Source organism: Oncorhynchus keta, chromosome 29 (assembly GCF_023373465.1).
Source record: "Oncorhynchus keta strain PuntledgeMale-10-30-2019 chromosome 29, Oket_V2, whole genome shotgun sequence".
Taxonomy (NCBI): domain Eukaryota; kingdom Metazoa; phylum Chordata; class Actinopteri; order Salmoniformes; family Salmonidae; genus Oncorhynchus; species Oncorhynchus keta.
The window spans coordinates 24,202,436-24,219,035 of record NC_068449.1 but is presented as its reverse complement, the minus strand read 5'-3'; the positions used below and the strand labels follow the sequence as shown (position 1 = coordinate 24,219,035).

Below are 16,600 nucleotides of genomic sequence, written 5' to 3'. Positions count from 1 at the left end.
AAATGAACTACACCCATACCTACTGTATCTGGAAAAGTATCTGAAGTCAAAACAGGATCAAGAAAATGCTGGTGCTGATCAAGCTGGTTGGATACCTAACAATTATTGACCATGCATGCGGACATCTATATTTTCAAAATGAAATGTATAATAATTGTTCTATCTAGATTGCAAACACAAACTATTTCTCAATGTCCGTCAACAACTTATCAAGGCAAGTATGCATTTTATGGAGTACATTTCACTTGCTTTCCATCTGTGAAATTGAACGCCTCCCCGCAGTTGCTATGACAACGGAGAACGCTCCCCTCGCATTCCCTCTTGCCTCCCCTCTGGTTCCCGGGCAACATGTAACACAAGTTCAGTTGTACACCCAAATCCGGAAAGACCTTTGTCGCTCTCTTGTTCGTGTGCATGGAACCATTCTTTCAGGAACACAACAAGTGCAAGTGCTAAGGTTTATAAACGTAACGGAGTTCAGTTGCAACACCTACAAATACGGACTCTTCCTTTTATAAATAAAAACTACCCTCCGATTAAACTGCAAGTGGAAAACAGTATGAAAAACATTTTTGTAACGCAATTTGAGTAAACTAGGTATGTAACAATCAACTTTTATAATCGTATGCATTATGCATGATAGCTCATCTGTTTAACTTTGCAAATCCCTTAGAGGTTTGCCTACTATTGGGCCACAATCCTTATGTCATGATAAACGTTTATTGATAGGTCTAATCATATCGTAGGCCCATGAGAATTGGATGCATCATGATTTGCATTTAAATTATATTGCACAATTATGCAGCTTAAGTTAAGTTTGTAATGGAATAAGAATTTTAGCACTACACTGCCATTAAATGCTTGAATTATATATTCCCCCTGAAATAGAGATGAAAATGCCAATCACACACCTGTTATAAGAGGTAAGTATTTCTAATTAGATCTTATTTGCACACAAAACATAAGTCAGTGCCATGAAACAGTATTTGCCCTTTTGTGATTTTCTCTATTTTTGCATATTTTGGATACTGAATGGTATCAGATCTTCAACCAAAGCCTATTATTAGAGAAAGGGAACCTGAGTTTACAAATAAAAACAAAATGCATACTTATTTTATTAATTTAATTAACAAAGTTATGCAACACCCAATTCCCCTGTGTAAAGAAATAATTGCTACTTACAATAACTGGTTGTGCCATATTTAGCTGAAATGACTGCAACCAAATGCTTCCTGTAGTTGTTGATCAGTCTCTCACATCACTGTGGAGGAATTTTGGCCCACTCTTGCATGCAGAACTATTTTAACTCAGCAAAGTTTTCAAGCATAAACTGCTCGTTTCAAGTCCTGTGACACATCTCAATTGGGATTAGGTCAGGAATGTGACTAGGCCATTCCAAAACTTCAAATGTGTTGCTTTTTAACAATTTTCATGTAGACTTGATTGTATGTTTTTGATCATTGTATTGCTGCATGACCCAGCTGCACATCAGCTTCAGCTCACAGTCGAATGGCCTGAAATTCTCCTGTAGAATACTCTGATACAGAGCAGCATGGTTCATTCTAGTAAGGCTCGGCGTCCAGGTCCTGAGGCAGAAAAGCATCCCCAAACCATCGCACTACCACCACCATGCTTAACCGTTGGTATGAGGTTCTTTCTGTGGAATGCAGTGTTTGGTTTTTGCCAGATATAACGGCACCCATCTCATACAAAAAGTTGATTAAAGTTTCCAAAAAGCACCTGGAAGCACCTGGATGATCATCAAGACTCCTGGAAGAATGTTATGGACAGATGAGTCAAAAGTATACCTTTTTGGATGAGATGGGTCCCATTATGCCTGGCAAAGTCCAGACCTGCTGTAATCCCAATTGAGATGTGGCAAGAGTTGAAACAAGCAGTTCATGTGTGAAAACTCACACATCGCTAAGATAAAGCACTTCTGCATGGAAGAGTGGGCCAAAATTCCTTCACAGCGATGTGAGAGACTGATCAACAACTACAGAAAGCATTTGGTTGTAGTAATTTCAGCTAAAGTTGGCACAACCAGTTATTGAATGTAAGGGGGCCATTACTTTTTTACACACAGGGGCATTGGGTGTTGCATAACTTTGTTTATGAGATAAATTAAATAAGTATGTCATTTTTGTGTTATTTGTTCACTCAGTCTCCATTTGTCTAAAATTAGGTTTTGGTTCAAGATCTGATTACATTCAGTATCAAGAATATGCAAAAGTAGAGAAAATTAGAAAGGGGGCAAATATTTGTTCACAGCACTGTACATTTGATGTGCATAATTCTTATGGCCAGTGATGGTGAAATGCAGTGGGATCATAAAGCATAAATCAAAGTTTTAAAGTATTAATTACACAGCTAATTTAACTAATTTCCCATGTATGCCGCTAGCAGAGTCGTGGAGACAGGAATGAACTCATTACATAGATGAAGTGGATTGTCAGCTGGCACAGAAACAGCAGGAATTCAAAGCCCTTGCACAGAGGAGGGCGGGGCTATAGCTGAAACAGTAGGCGGTGAGTTACATTACACCACTCACCATGAGTGAAGGAATTCCAATACCATGGACAGGTGAAATTATACAGATATTGTATAGGTTTAAAATAGAACCTAAAATAGAAAGAGAGCCAAATCCTTATCAGCAATATATGCAGTAGTAACCTGCTTATGTGTACATCATCTCTTGAATTTTTCCCCTAGGTTTATGATCTCAACTGTGCTGGCGGGCCCTGAAGAAGTACCAGGCAGCGAGGAAGCGAGGAAACGATCTAAAACAGAAAGAGGAGCTCACTGAAAAGCTGGAGAGACATTGGACATATCATTCTCACCTGAAATCTTGGACCCTCTTTACCTGACATATTTCCCCCCAACCCCAAAGACTAAGTTGTTTGACCTTTAGTTGAATCAATTATACCTGGATCTGGAAATCTAATGTTTGGCAGAAATATTGAGACATTTGAGTGCTCTTTCCAATGAATTAACAAAGCATACAGTGTATGTTGTGAGTGAGGTACAATACAATACGTATGTTTGTTTCCTTATCTGACTGTGAATGTAGATCACCTGGAGTAAGGGGCAGACTCCCTGGTGATGACCATCATCCATCGCCTTGAGACCCTGTCCCTCACCCATCATGATCTAGTGGAGCAGCTGGGCCAGCTGGTGGAGGAGCTGGAGCAGGGCCAGCACAGCCTGGACAGTCTGAAGCAGGAGCACAACACCAACAAGCTGGTCAGACATACAAATACATGCTTAGAAATGCATGTACATTGTGCTCTATATGTGTTAATGATAAACCGTTTTGTTTTGGTTCATGAATTGTCTGGGGCCAGGTTAGACTGTGTTGTCTTCTTTCCCTCTGAGGCAGATGAGATGAGGAACAGGGAGCTGTCTGAACTGTTTACCCAGTGGGATAGAGCCAAGGAGAAAAACAAACAGACTGAGATTAACCTGATGATGCACCAAGGCCAGTCCCGAGACCAGGTCTGAGCACCACCACCATTTGACATTAACCCAATAGTAACCAATAATAATGTCACAATAACCTCCACTCCACCTCTCTTGTCAGGTTGAGGAAGTGGGTAGCATGCTTATAGCTGTGAAAAACCTTGCAGAACAGTGTTACTTACACCACTATGGGCCTCTGGAAGAAATGGACATGTTGACAATGATGGATATGGTAAAGGTAATGTCCAATTGCATTGTTATGTATTAGTAATTACCTTGACCGAGATCCCATTTGTTCTCATTTATAAAGTATACTTTATTTAGAATGTATTATTATCCATGGTTTCTTCCAAAATAAAGATTTTGTATAGTTTAATCATATTATATTTCCCAAAGCAAGATTGCAACTAACAATTTATTTTATTACTTACCATATTTACAGGAATACATTCAGGAGAGGGCAGACAGAGAAGAGAGCAACATGACTGATAGACGAGTGCCAGAGAACAGAGGATCACTGAAAAACATTAAACAGTAAAACACAACTAAAAAGTTACTTTACATTTGTATTTAAGGTTGTTGTAATACTGTTATAATAGTATAGTTTGTGGTGATAAGTTGCTGATGAAGGACATTGTTGGGGTTATACCATGCAGTTGTACATGCATTACTCATATACCCTAATCAAAGATTGATGTTCAAAAATTGTTAGGATGAATTCCAATGTTCATTAGTTTGCTTTATTCATTAAAAAAAATATATATTACAAAATGTTCATCTGACAAAATGTCTTTGAACCGGTCTCTTTGAAATGAATAAAAACAGATAAATATGAGTTGTGGTTGCTGTTTTAAAAATTAAGACTACTGAATGGACTAACTATGGCACTTCTAAATATCCAGTTGTTAATGTTAATGTTGCTCAAATATTAATTTATTCTTATTATTTATTGTTTAAGCAAAGTACAAGGGAGTTTTACTCCAGTCTAGTAGGTGGCGGTAATGCAAACATTTTTGGATGCCTATCGCAGTAAACCTCATCGAAGAAGAATGATGCTCGAAAATGAAAGAATTTTAGAATGTCTCTCGATGTTACTTTCCATTCCATTGTCTCTTTGTTGCGTACAACTGTCGTGTTCTGTCTTACCACGCGAGTAGCCCGCGAGACAGGATGACAATTATGAAAACATTTACATCTGTTTCTACTTAGCTAGCTAGCTCTCTAACCATGTTTATCTTTGTAGCATGCTAACCTAGCCTCATCAAGGTGGAAAGAAAATAATTCGACTATTCTTTGAGACGCCTCAAGTATGGTAATGTTATCTTTAAGCAACAACAAAAATGATTTAACCTAGGAATTAACAAAGTATTATGTTTTACTATTGTCACTACACGATTTATGTTAGATTTATTTCAGCCAATGACTGTTCTTCACAGACGGAACCAGGACAGTTTGTTTCAAGTAGAGAAGAAATATCTACATATCTGCTGGAGGTGGAAGCTGCAAAGTATCGGGTAATAATGCCTATTCATATAGCTATTGAAAAAGGCTCACAAGAGCATGTGAATTCAAGTTTGGACTAAATTAGGCTATTAATGTTACATGTCTGCTGTGGGATCTCTGACATCTTTGGATAGATATTCCTTGGATATTTCAAAACAAATAGAATTATACTGAACTAAAATATAAAAACACAACATGCAACCATTTCAATGATTTTACTGAGTTGTATTTCAATTTCCTTATAATACGCTGTCATACGCGTCGATCCAGAGCATCCCAAACGTGCTCATTGGGTGACGTGTGATGAGTGTGCAGGTCATGGAAGAACTGGGACATTTTCAGCTTCCAGGAATTGCGTACAGATCCTTTCGACATGGGGCTGTGTATTAAAATGCTGAAACATGAGGTGATGGATGAATGGCATAACAAGGGGCCTCTCGTAACGGTATCTCTGTGCATTCAAATTGCCATCAATATAATGCAATTGTGTTCGTTGTCGGTAGCTTATGCCTGCTCATACCTTAACCCCACTGCCAACATGGGGCACTGTGTTCACAACGTTGACATCAGCAAACTGCTCGCCCACACGACATCATACAGATGGTCTGCATTCTCTGGCAACAGATGTGGACATTCCTGCTGTCAGCATGCCAATTATGCGCTCCCTCAACACTTGAGACATCTGTGGCATTGTGTTGTGTGACAAAACTGCACGTTTTAGTGTGGCCTTTTGTCCCCAGCACAAGGTGCACCTGTGTAATGATCATTCTATTTAATCAGCTTTTTAATATAAAACACCTGTCAGGTGGCTGTATTATTTTTAGCAAAGGAGAAATTCTCACAAACGGGCATGTCAACAAATGTGTGCTCAATTTGAGAGAAATAAGCTATTTGTGCATATGATGGTTTTGTTTTGGGGGGGAGGGGGGTCTTTAATATCAGCTCATGAAACATGGGACCTACACTTTACATGTTGCGTTTATATATTTGTTTAGTGTAAATTACATTGTTAAGTAAACTGTAATGTAGTGTTAACAAATTGCATAATGGACTAACTAGTTACTCAAATACATAGTAATGTAAGATCGTTTAACGAGCCTAAAGTACTTGAATTTGTCAAATTCAACGACACATCTCTCATTTGTTTTGCAGGAGATTTGCAGCCAGTATAAGTACATGAGGAAAATCAGGGGCGATGGTAATTGCTTTTACAGAGCCCTCTGCTTTGGACACCTGGAATCATTGTTACAAAATGATAGAGCTTTGCAAAGGTAAATTCCTTCCTAGTATGCATACATTTTTCCATGTGTTGGACCCTTTACCTGTGTGTGGCTTGGCCACTTCAAAATAATGGATGAAAATGTATACTTTTCTCCCCATATCTCAGATTCAAAGAAACAGTGAAACAAAGTAGCAAAGAATTATTGGCTGCAGGCTTTGATGAGAGCTCTTTCAAAGACATGCTTGACATGGTAAGTTTACATTTAACTTTGTACCGTTTTAAAAATAATCTAATAATGCACCTTCACAATAAAGATGACTAGTCACATTTTCTTTAACTGTCAGACATGTAATTGAAGCCTGTTTTAATTATTGGACAATTCATATTTTAGTTTGTAGGTGTCCTAGAACAATGTGAAGCTGATGAGCAGGGTGACGCTTTGCTCCAGCTCTTTAATGAGCAAACTACCTCCGACAGTATGGTGCAATACCTCAGGCTGCTCACCTCAGCCTACCTGCAAAACCATGCCGACTTCTTCAGCCACTTTGTGGAGGCACCCAGTCTCAAGGTTTACTGCACTCGGGTCAGTATGAGTTGTGCTCAAGACCATATTGCAGTTAACTTCTGTTTTATTAATGTGCTAGATGCTGCTGATACTTTTCTCCAAAGACAATCAGACCTCTTGTCAAAGAGTCTCACCACTCAAAACTAATTTCTGAAAGTATTCTGCTGCTCTCTAGTGGTGGTGCAATTAATGGAAAATAATTGGTGTTTTAGGGACCAATCAAGGACATGACAATTTTTTGGTAGCCTCTGTTTCTGCTTGGGTATATACTTACAATGTCCATTCTTGCCTTATCCAGGAAGTGGAAACCATGGCGATGGAGTGTGATCACGTAGATATTCTGGCTCTGTCGGAGGCCTTAGGAGTTAGCATCCACATTGCTTCTGTGGAGGGGGGAGACGGACACCGCCTGGCCCACCACACGATTCCAGAGGGAGCGGAGCCCTGCCTACACCTCTTATACAAAACAGCCCACTATGACATTCTCTACCCACATTGCCATTGAGGTGCTTGATGAAGGCCTCCACTTATCTCAGGTTTACTGGTAGTTAAGTGTTCAAATAAATGTACATTGTGATTAAGAAGTTTCTCAAACAAAAATGTTTCTAGCATTGTTTTGTCATTTACAGTGAACGCATATGCGGTAGACTCCGCTCGACTTTCTTGAATGTCCAAAAAAAAGTATTTATTCAAAAACACGACTGATATCTTCTAAAATCATTTGTGAAAATGTTAATAATTGCACTGTATTTCCCATTTATATAAATTCAATCTCAAACATTCTAATTGAGACTACAATCATTTTTTACACTGCTGCTGCTGCTTTTTCTTTTGTTTCCATCTTTTCTTCTGATTGGAGACACTGGTCAAGGCCGTTTCCTAAGCATGTAGGGGCATGTTGGGCAGGGAGAGCTTACCCATCTGTGTGGGGTACTTGGTCTTCATCACATTCTTGAATACAGGCTGAGAAATCGGGTGTTTCAGGCACATCTTCATGACCTTCACCATCTTTTGCTGCTGCCCGTCATCCTCCTCATCCTTCCTCCCCCCTAACTAAATGTCAGTTTAGTCTGATCTATTTATGCAAGGCCCTCTTATTTCTGTGTTTCTCATGGGGCAACATCCCACTCCTAGATAACTCATTTAATTATGTAGCCTTACCAAGCAAAACATCATCCAGGTCCACCTCCAGAGCTTCTGCTGCTTGCTTAAACCAAGAGTTGTGCTGCTTCTCTGCTGTTGTGGAATTCAATCTTCTCTACCTTCCTGGCCATGTTGACTCGCTCCTGTCAAGGCAGATATGAAATATGGTACAATGTTGTTTTATGTTATGTAAGATGAGTAAGTCTGTGCAGCTCCTAGCTTAGATCGACCATCGTGATCAAATACAGGTGCCTATGAAATCTATTAATTTGCTTGTCATTTCCGGTCACAACTTGCAGACTTGTTTACGTGCTGCTGTGCATCTTGTTGCAAAGCTTACTTTATTACCTGACAACTTTACGTTTTTTACTTTTTTAATTACTGTTTATATTTTTAGTTTTTCCCTCACTCAACTTTTTTTCAGTCAACTTTTTCACTCTGGATGTTTTATCTGGACATGGTTTGTCAGGACTTCCAACAGCCGAAGCAAATTGTAACATTAACATGATGCCTTCTAATTGCAGTCGCTGTATTCATAATATACAGGAGAACGATCGCCTTAAGGCGAGGATGGCTGTGCTGCAAGCCCAGATTCAGACGCAATCGTTAGGCAAGGGTAATTTCAGTGTAGGAAAGGATGAAACAGCGTCTGTGCCACCAGTAAGTACAGATAGTAACGATAGTATAAATCCCCTGGCACGGTCCCTGCAGCCGGACAAGTTTCTCATGGCTTCTGGAGGGAAATGCTGTAGGAATGCTCAACCGGTGTCATTCATTCAGCCGACAGAAAGGTTCAACCGGTTCTCCCCATTGAGCCTTCTATGGTCTCTTCTCCTCCCGTTACGGGGTCTGAGACACCAAAGGCTCCCACCATTAGCTCTGACAAATTGAAAACCCTAGTCATTGGCAACTCCATTACCCGCAGTATTAGACTTAAAACGAATCACCCAGCGATCATACACTGTTTACCAGGGGGCAGGGCTACCAACGTTAAGCCTAATCTGAAGATGGTGCTGGCTAAAACTGGCGAGTGTAGAGAGTATAGAGAGATTGTTATCCATGTCGGCACCAACGATGTTAGGATGAAACAGTCAGAGGTCACCAAGCGCAACATAGCTTCAGCGTGTAAATCAGCTAGAAAGATGTGTCGGCATCTAGTAATTGTCTCTGGCCCCCTCCCAGTTAGGGGGAGTGATGAGCTCTACAGCAGAGTCTCACAACTCAATCGCTGGTTGAAAACTGTTTTCTGCCCCTCCCAAAAGATAGAATTAGTAGATAATTGGCCCTCTTTCTGGGACTCACCCACAAACAGGACCAAGCCTGACCTGCTGAGGAGTGACGGACTCCATCCTAGCTGGAGGGGTGCTCTCATCTTATCTACCAACATAGACAGGGCTCTAACTCCTCTAGCTCCACAATGAAATAGGGTGCAGGCCAGGCAGCAGGCTGTTAGCCAGCCTGCCAGCTTAGTGGAGTCTGCCACTAGCACAGTCAGTGTAGTCAGCTCAGCTATCCCATTGAGACCATGTCTGTACCTCGACCTAGGTTGGGAAAAACTAAACATGGCGGTGTTCGCCTTAGCAATCACTAGGATAAAGACCTCCTCCATTCCTGCCATTATTGAAAGAGAGATCGTGATACCTCACATCTCAAAATAGGGCTACTTAATGTTAGATCCCTCATGTCCAAGGCAGTTATAGTCAATGAACTAATCACTGATCATAATCTTGATGTGATTGGCCTGATGAACATGGCTTAAGCCTGATGAATTTACTGTGTTATATGAGGCCTCACCTCCTGGTTACACTAGTGACCATATCCCCCGTGCATCCCGCAAAGGCGGAGGTGTTGCTAACATTTACGATAGCAAATTTCAATTTACAAAATAAAAAATGACGTTTTCGTCTTTTGAGCTTCTAGTCATGAATTCTATGCAGCCCACTCAATCACTTTTTATAGCTACTGTTTACAGGCCTCCTGGGCCATATACAGTGTTCCTCACTGAGTTCCCTGAATTCCTATCGGACCTTGTAGTCATAGCAGATAATATTCTAATTTTTGACTTTAATATTCACCTGGAAAAGTCCACAGACCCACTCCAAAAGTATTTCGGAGCCCTCATCGACTCAGTGGGTTTTGTCCAACATGTCTCTGGACCTACTCACTGCCACAGTCATACTCTGAACCTAGTTTTGTCGCATGGAATAAATGTTGTGGATCTTAATGTTTTTCCTCATAATCCTGGACTATCGGACCACCATTTTATTAAGTTTGCAATCGCAACAAATAATCTGCTCAGACCCCAACCAAGGAGCATCAAAAGTCGTGCTATAAATTCTCAGACAACCCAAAGATTCCTTGATGCCCTTCCAGACTCCCTCTGCCTACCCAAGGACATTTGAAGAACTCAATTTAACCTTGCACAATACCCCAGATACAGTTGCACCCCTAAAAACTAAAAACATTTGTCATAAGAAACTAGCTCCCTGGTATAGAGAAAACACCCGGGCTCTGAAGCAAGCTTCCAGAAAATTGGAACGGAAATGGTGTCACACCAAACTGGAAGTCTTCCGACCAGTTTAGAAAGACAGTACCGTGCAGTATCGAAGAGACCTCACTGCTGCTCGATCATCCTATTTTTCCAACATAATTGAGGAGGATAAGAACAATACAAAATTTATTTTTGATACTGTTGCAAAGCTAAATAAAAAGCAGCATTCCCCAAGTGAGGATGGCTTTCACTTCAGCAGTAATAAATTAATGAACTTCAAGGAAAAGATCTTGATCACTAGAAAGCAAATTACGGACTCCCCTTTAAATCTGTGTATTCCTCCAAAGCTCAGTTGTCCTGAGTCTGCACAACTCTGCCAGGACCTAGGATCAAGGGAGACACTCAAGTGTTTTAGTACTATATCTCTTGACACAATGATGAAAATAATCATGGCCTCTAAACCTTCAAGCTGCATACTGGACCCTATTCCAACTAAACTACTGAAAGAGCTGCTTCCTGTTCTTAGCCCTCCTATGTTGAACATAATAAATGGCCCTCAATCCACCGGATGTGTACCAAACTCACTAAAAGTGGTAGTAATAAAGCCTCTCTTGAAAAAGCCAAACCTTGACCCAGAAAATATAAAAAACTATCGGCCTATATCGAATCTTCTATTCAGCACGGTTGCTAGGAAAAACTCCCTAGAAAGGCCAAAACCTATGAAGAAACCTAGAGAGGAACCAGGCAGCACCTCAGGAGTAAATGTCAGTTGGCTTTTCATAGCTGATCATAAAGAGTATCTCTACCGCTCCTGCTGTCATTAGAGAGTTGAAAACAGCAGGTCTGGGACGGGCAGCACGTCCGGTGAACAGGTCAGGATTCCATAGCCGCAGGCAGAACAGTTGAAACTAGAGCAGCAGCACGGCCAGGTGGACTGGGGACAGAAAGGAGTCATCATCCCAGGTGGTCCTAGGGCTCAGGTCCTCCGAGACAGAGAAAGAAAGAGAGAATTAGAGAGAGCATACTTAAATTCACACAGGACACCGGGTAAGACAGGAGAAGTACTCCAGATATAACAAACTGACCCTAGCCCCCCGACACATAAACTACTGCAGCATAAATACTGGAGGCTGAGACAGGAGGGGTCAGGAGACACTGTGGCCCCATCCGATGATATCCCCGGACACTGCCAACCATGCAGGATATAAACCCACCCACTTTGCCAAAGCACAGCCCCCACACCACTAGAGGGATATCTTCAACCACCAACTTACCATCCTGAGACAAGGCCGAGTATAGGGGGGGGCCAACCCAGACAGGAAGATCACATCACATCAGGATCATGGGGATGGCGAAAGACTGTGTCTTACCACTACCCGTCTCGGCGGCCCCAACAATGTCCATATGGTCTCTGATAGCAGGTGGCAATGCCAGAGCTTGAATGGCTGTCGGTGAGACTGGGGTCCAGCTCAACTGCTTTCCAGCTGCCCTTCACATGGATCCCCCGTTTGGCTGACTTCGGCCAGGAGATAGACCGTGCATTTGAAAAAAAAAAAAAAGTTTAATTTTTAGAATTTTACCCCTTTTTTCTCCCCAATTTCGTGGTATCCAATTGTTAGTAGCTACTATCTTGTCTCATCGCTACAACTCGAGAGAGACAAAGGTTGAAAGTCATGCGTCCTCCGATACACAACCCAACCAAGCCGCACTGCTTCTTCACACAGCACGCATCCAACCCGGAAGCCAGCCACACCAATGTGTCGGAGGAAACACTGTGCACCTGGCAACCTTGGTTAGCGCGCACTGCGCCCAGCCCGCCACAGGGGTCGCTGGTGCGCGATGAGACAATGATATCCGTACCGACCAAACCCTCCCTAACCCGGACGACGCTAGGCCAATTGTGTGTCGCCCCATGGACCTCCCGGTCGCGGCCGGTTACGACAGAGCCTGGGCGCAAATTTTTTATCTGACTCCTGTTGGACTTCATTTTCCTATGAATAGATAAGAACAATTCCACTGTTAACATGATGATGACTACATTAATGATGAACAGTACAATGTAAATAATTGCGGTGTATTCCAATTAGATATTTTGATCTTAGTTCAGTACTTGGAACAGGCTAGATTGTTACAAAACGTGTCTATACATTTCAGTCGTTAAGCACACTCCATTACCGGGAGTTATAGGTTTGCCTATGCAAAACATCACCAGAGATGTTTTACCTTCTTAGGGTTAGCCCCCTTTTTTCAATTTTCACCTAAATTACATAACCAAATCTAACTGCCTGTAGCTCAGGCCCTGAAGCAAGGATATGCATATCCTTGGTACCATTTGAAAGGAAACACTTTGAAATTTGTGTAAATGTGAATTGAATGTAGGAGAATATAACACAATAGATCTGGTAGATGAAAATACAAAGATAAAAAAACAACCCGTGTTTTTTTTACCACCATCTTTGAAATGGAAGAGAAAGTTCACTTATAGCCATCACTCTGGTTGTAATTCCGATAGTGTCCACAAGATGGCAGCAGTGTATGTACAAAGTTTCAGATGGATAACTTGGAGTATGACTGATCCTCAAGCCTTTTAGTGTGAAGTCCCCAGGTACATTTGAGCAAATCGTGAAGGAGACGTTCGCATTCATATTCCATTTTTCTGCAAGAATATTGTAAAATCTGTATACTTGGACTTTGACTTAGCTCCCAAGTATTAGCAGCCCTATTATAAGTTCAACATTTGCAAAGCAACCAGTTTTCATAACTCAGAATATCCTTATAATTTTTGTTTGAAAAGGCATGCTGTCACACAAGGTTAGAAGCTACATTTTACGACATATACATGATGTGGCAATGAGTTAGTAGACAACAAGTATCAGATAGAGATGATGTGATGATCAGTTTCCACCATTATTTTGGGGGGATTATTTTAGCTGTTAAAGGACTATTTGTTTAATTATACACAGGTTATGAAATGACTACATGTGTTTTATTAAATTGTATTTTAAAACTAGATTAGTTATTTTCATCAATGATGATGAGTATGTTTAGGTATGATGAGTATGTTTAGGTTACTGTATTGAAGCCAACTTAATTGACATTCCAATAAAAAATAAATAAATAAATGAAATTGTAAAACAAAAACAAAAAAATATATACATGATTTCTGGATACTCCCATAAAGCCCAGCTCATTGGCTATCTATCTAGCTTTGTTTGACCCCGATTGGTGCTTATTTGACAAAGATAGTCGTTCAAGTGATGGCCGCCCGCGTCATCGGCGTGCCATGAAGTCGTCGCTCTCTGATCAAATATGGTGTCCTACAGGATACACTACACCCCTAATGAAATAGTGAAGTCTTGTTAACTTCTAGGATCTCTGAGGAATAGATACGAATGTGGTTTGACTCCTTGAAACAACGTTTAGGGTGAGGTTTTCAAAGAAACCTTTCATTGCAAATTGAACGAGTGGAAATACAAAATCAATCATTCATGCTATATGGACCTTTTTAGGATATGAAAAAATCATTTTATCTATCAAAACGACACTTCTTGTTATCTCTGGGACCATTTGGATGATAAATCAGAGCAAGATTTCAGAATGTAAGAACACATTTCACCTTCAGAGGTGAATGTATCAAACCTATCACGGTGAAAAAACTTTTGTTGTTAGGAGCTCTCCTCAAACAATAGCATGGCATTTTTTCACAGTAATAGCTACTGTAAAATTGGACAGTGCAATTATATTAACAAGAATGTAAGCTTTCAGCCAATATAAGAGACTTCTATGTACAGACATTTGTTGTTTCTCTAAAATCTTCAATCTTGACATAAGAAGCTGAAGGATTTACAACTGTCCCGTTTGACGTGACGCCAAACTTAACTATCCTGGTATTGGCGATACTATCTTCATTCCCGATTCAGCCAAACATGTATCTCCTAAAATGTACATGTCCAGTTGCAAGTGGTGCGTTTTAATTTAGAAAATGCTCCTTTAAAATAAATAATTGTTTTTCTACATGAAGTAATCCAACAATGCGTATGCCACCATCTTCTCTATTTCAAATCTTCTCTCGTTGATTGAGACAGGTGGGTACACCCCAAAGGGCTCCATGTCATGATGAAACTCACCTGTCTTGAGCATTGAGAGAAGCTTTGAAATAGAATTATGGTGGCGTACACATTGTGGACAGACATTTTAGATACATCTTTGGCTGAAGCAAGAATGAAGTTAGTGTAACGACTCTGGCTTTATAAGCGCGGATATCGACTCTGCTGCTCGAGCACGCTTTTGGTGCACAGTCGATAGCGTGCTGGACTTCGGGTTAGAAGGTCGAGAGTTCGAGACCTGCTCCCTGCATGTTTAGTTACAATAGTATCACCAATACCGGGTTAGTTCAAATCTCTGGCAACGTTTAGTATAGGCAAACCTGTAATGCTTACAGGTTAAAAGTAAAACCTTGGCTCTAGCCTTAACAGGAAGCCAGTGTGGAGAGGCTAGCACTGGAGTCATATGATCAAATTTTGGGGTCAAGATCAAGATCAAGATCCTAGCAGCCTATCCGATTTGGTCCTGCCGTACATATCTACACGTTCGCAAGATCTTCTTATTGTCCCTAGACTTTTTAAGCAAAGAGCTGGAGGCAGGGCACTGGAGTAACAAATATCCCTTGCTGTCTCCCCTCTCTTCACTGGATTTTCTGCCTATTAGGGGGTCTGTCCCTCGGAGGGGTGAGTCACATAATGCCAGGCTTTTGTCACTATACTCAACTTGGTTGAGTCACTGAAGTGGTTTTGCACCCCCTTCGGGCTCATGCAGTGGAGGAGATATTTTGTATTTATTTTACCTTTATTTAACTTGGCAAGTCAGTTAAGAACAAATGTTTATTTTCAATGATGACCTAGGAACAGTGGGCTAACTGCCTTGTTCAGGAGTAGAATGACAGATTTATACCTTGTCAGCTCGGGGATTTGAACTTTTGGTTACAAGTCCAATGCTCTAACCACTAGGCCACGCTGCTGCCCCATTTTTGTGGGCTATACCCAGCCTTGTCTCAGGGTAGTAAGTCTGTTGATATCCCTTTAGTGGTCTGGGAGCTCTGCTTTGGCAAAGTGGGTGGGGTTATATCCTGCCTGGTTGGCCCTGTCCGGGGGTATCGTCGGACAGGGCCACAGTGTCCCTCGACCCTCCCCCCCACCCCCTGTCTCGGCTTACAGTATCTATGCTGCAATAGTTTATGTGCCGGATGTTAGGGTCAGTCTGTTATATCTGGTGAAATTCTCCGGTCTTACCTGGTGTCCTGTGTGAATTTCAGTGTGCTCCCTATTCCATCTCTCTCTCTCCATCTCTCCCCTCCCGGAGGACCTGAATCCTTGGACCATGCTTCAGGACTACCTGGCCTGATGACTCTCGGATGTCCCCGTCATCAGTCCACCTGGTCGTGCTACTGCTCCAGTTTCTTCTGTTTTGCCTGTGGCTATGGAACACTGACCTGTTCATCAGACGTGCTACCTTGTCGTGCTTCTGCTCCAGTTTCAACTGTTCTGCCTGCGGCTATGGAACCCTGTCCTGTTTACTGGACGTGCTACCTTGTCCTGGACCTGATGTTTTCAACCCTCTCCTGCTCTCTCTCTCTCTCTACCGCAACTGCTGTCTCGACCTCTGAACACTCGGCTATGAAAAACAAACTGACATTTACTCCTGAGGTGCTGACTTGTTGCACCCTCTACAACCACTGTGATTATTATTTGACCCTGCTGGTCGTCTGTGAACGTTTGAACATCTTGAAGAACGATCTGGCCTTAATGGCCATGCACTCTTCTAATCTCCACCCAGCACAGCCAGAGAGAACTGGCCACCCCTCAGAGTCTGGTTCCTTTCTAGGTTTCTTTGTTGGTTCCTGCCTTTTCTAGGGAGTTATTCCTAGCCACCGTGCTTCTATATCGGCAATTCTTGCTGTTTGGGGTTTTAGGCTGGGTTTCTGTATAAGCACTTTGTGACATCTGCTTATGTAAAAAGGGTTTTATAAATACATTTGATTGATTGATTGAGATGTAATTACTTTTTCAGCCATCTGTGTCCACCCTAAGTCTAGTAAAGGTGTCCTCCTCTCTTCTGTCTTGTGCTGTCTTCCTCCCATCCCAGACTTTTCTCTGTATTTGGAGAAGCAACCTGGACTCAGGGGTAGACGTAACATAGTAAATATAAATCCGGGACACTC

General features: G+C 41.5%; 1 protein-coding gene across 3 annotated transcripts; it reads left to right on the top strand.

Moving 5' to 3' along the window:
* Window positions 1-367: 367 nt before the first annotated feature.
* LOC118362542 (ubiquitin thioesterase OTUB2-like) lies at window positions 368-7,535 on the top strand. 3 transcript variants are annotated; one of them, XM_052486278.1, is made up of 13 exons: window positions 368-597; window positions 889-923; window positions 2,407-2,528; window positions 2,713-3,243; window positions 3,380-3,495; window positions 3,581-3,697; window positions 3,902-3,993; window positions 4,703-4,771; window positions 4,896-4,973; window positions 6,115-6,233; window positions 6,350-6,434; window positions 6,576-6,767; window positions 7,048-7,535. In XM_052486278.1, the coding sequence occupies exons 8-13, from the start codon at window positions 4,769-4,771 to the stop codon at window positions 7,252-7,254; spliced, it is 684 nt and encodes a 227-aa protein (XP_052342238.1). In that variant the 5' UTR covers window positions 368-597; window positions 889-923; window positions 2,407-2,528; window positions 2,713-3,243; window positions 3,380-3,495; window positions 3,581-3,697; window positions 3,902-3,993; window positions 4,703-4,768; the 3' UTR covers window positions 7,255-7,535. The 3 variants fall into 3 exon arrangements, with proteins under 3 accessions (XP_052342238.1, XP_035598842.1, XP_035598843.2); XM_035742949.2 differs by having other exon boundaries at window positions 2,404-2,528; XM_035742950.2 differs by having other exon boundaries at window positions 2,404-2,528; window positions 3,376-3,495.
* Window positions 7,536-16,600: the final 9,065 nt, after the last annotated feature.

What these genes read in the sequence shown, in the direction of transcription:
- LOC118362542 (XM_052486278.1), top strand. An exon ending in AATGATAGAGCTTTGCAAAG is followed by an intron (nt 6,234 to 6,349) that starts GTAAATTCCTTC and finishes CCCATATCTCAG; the next exon opens with ATTCAAAGAAACAGTGAAAC. An exon ending in TCAAAGACATGCTTGACATG is followed by an intron (nt 6,435 to 6,575) that starts GTAAGTTTACAT and finishes TTCATATTTTAG; the next exon opens with TTTGTAGGTGTCCTAGAACA.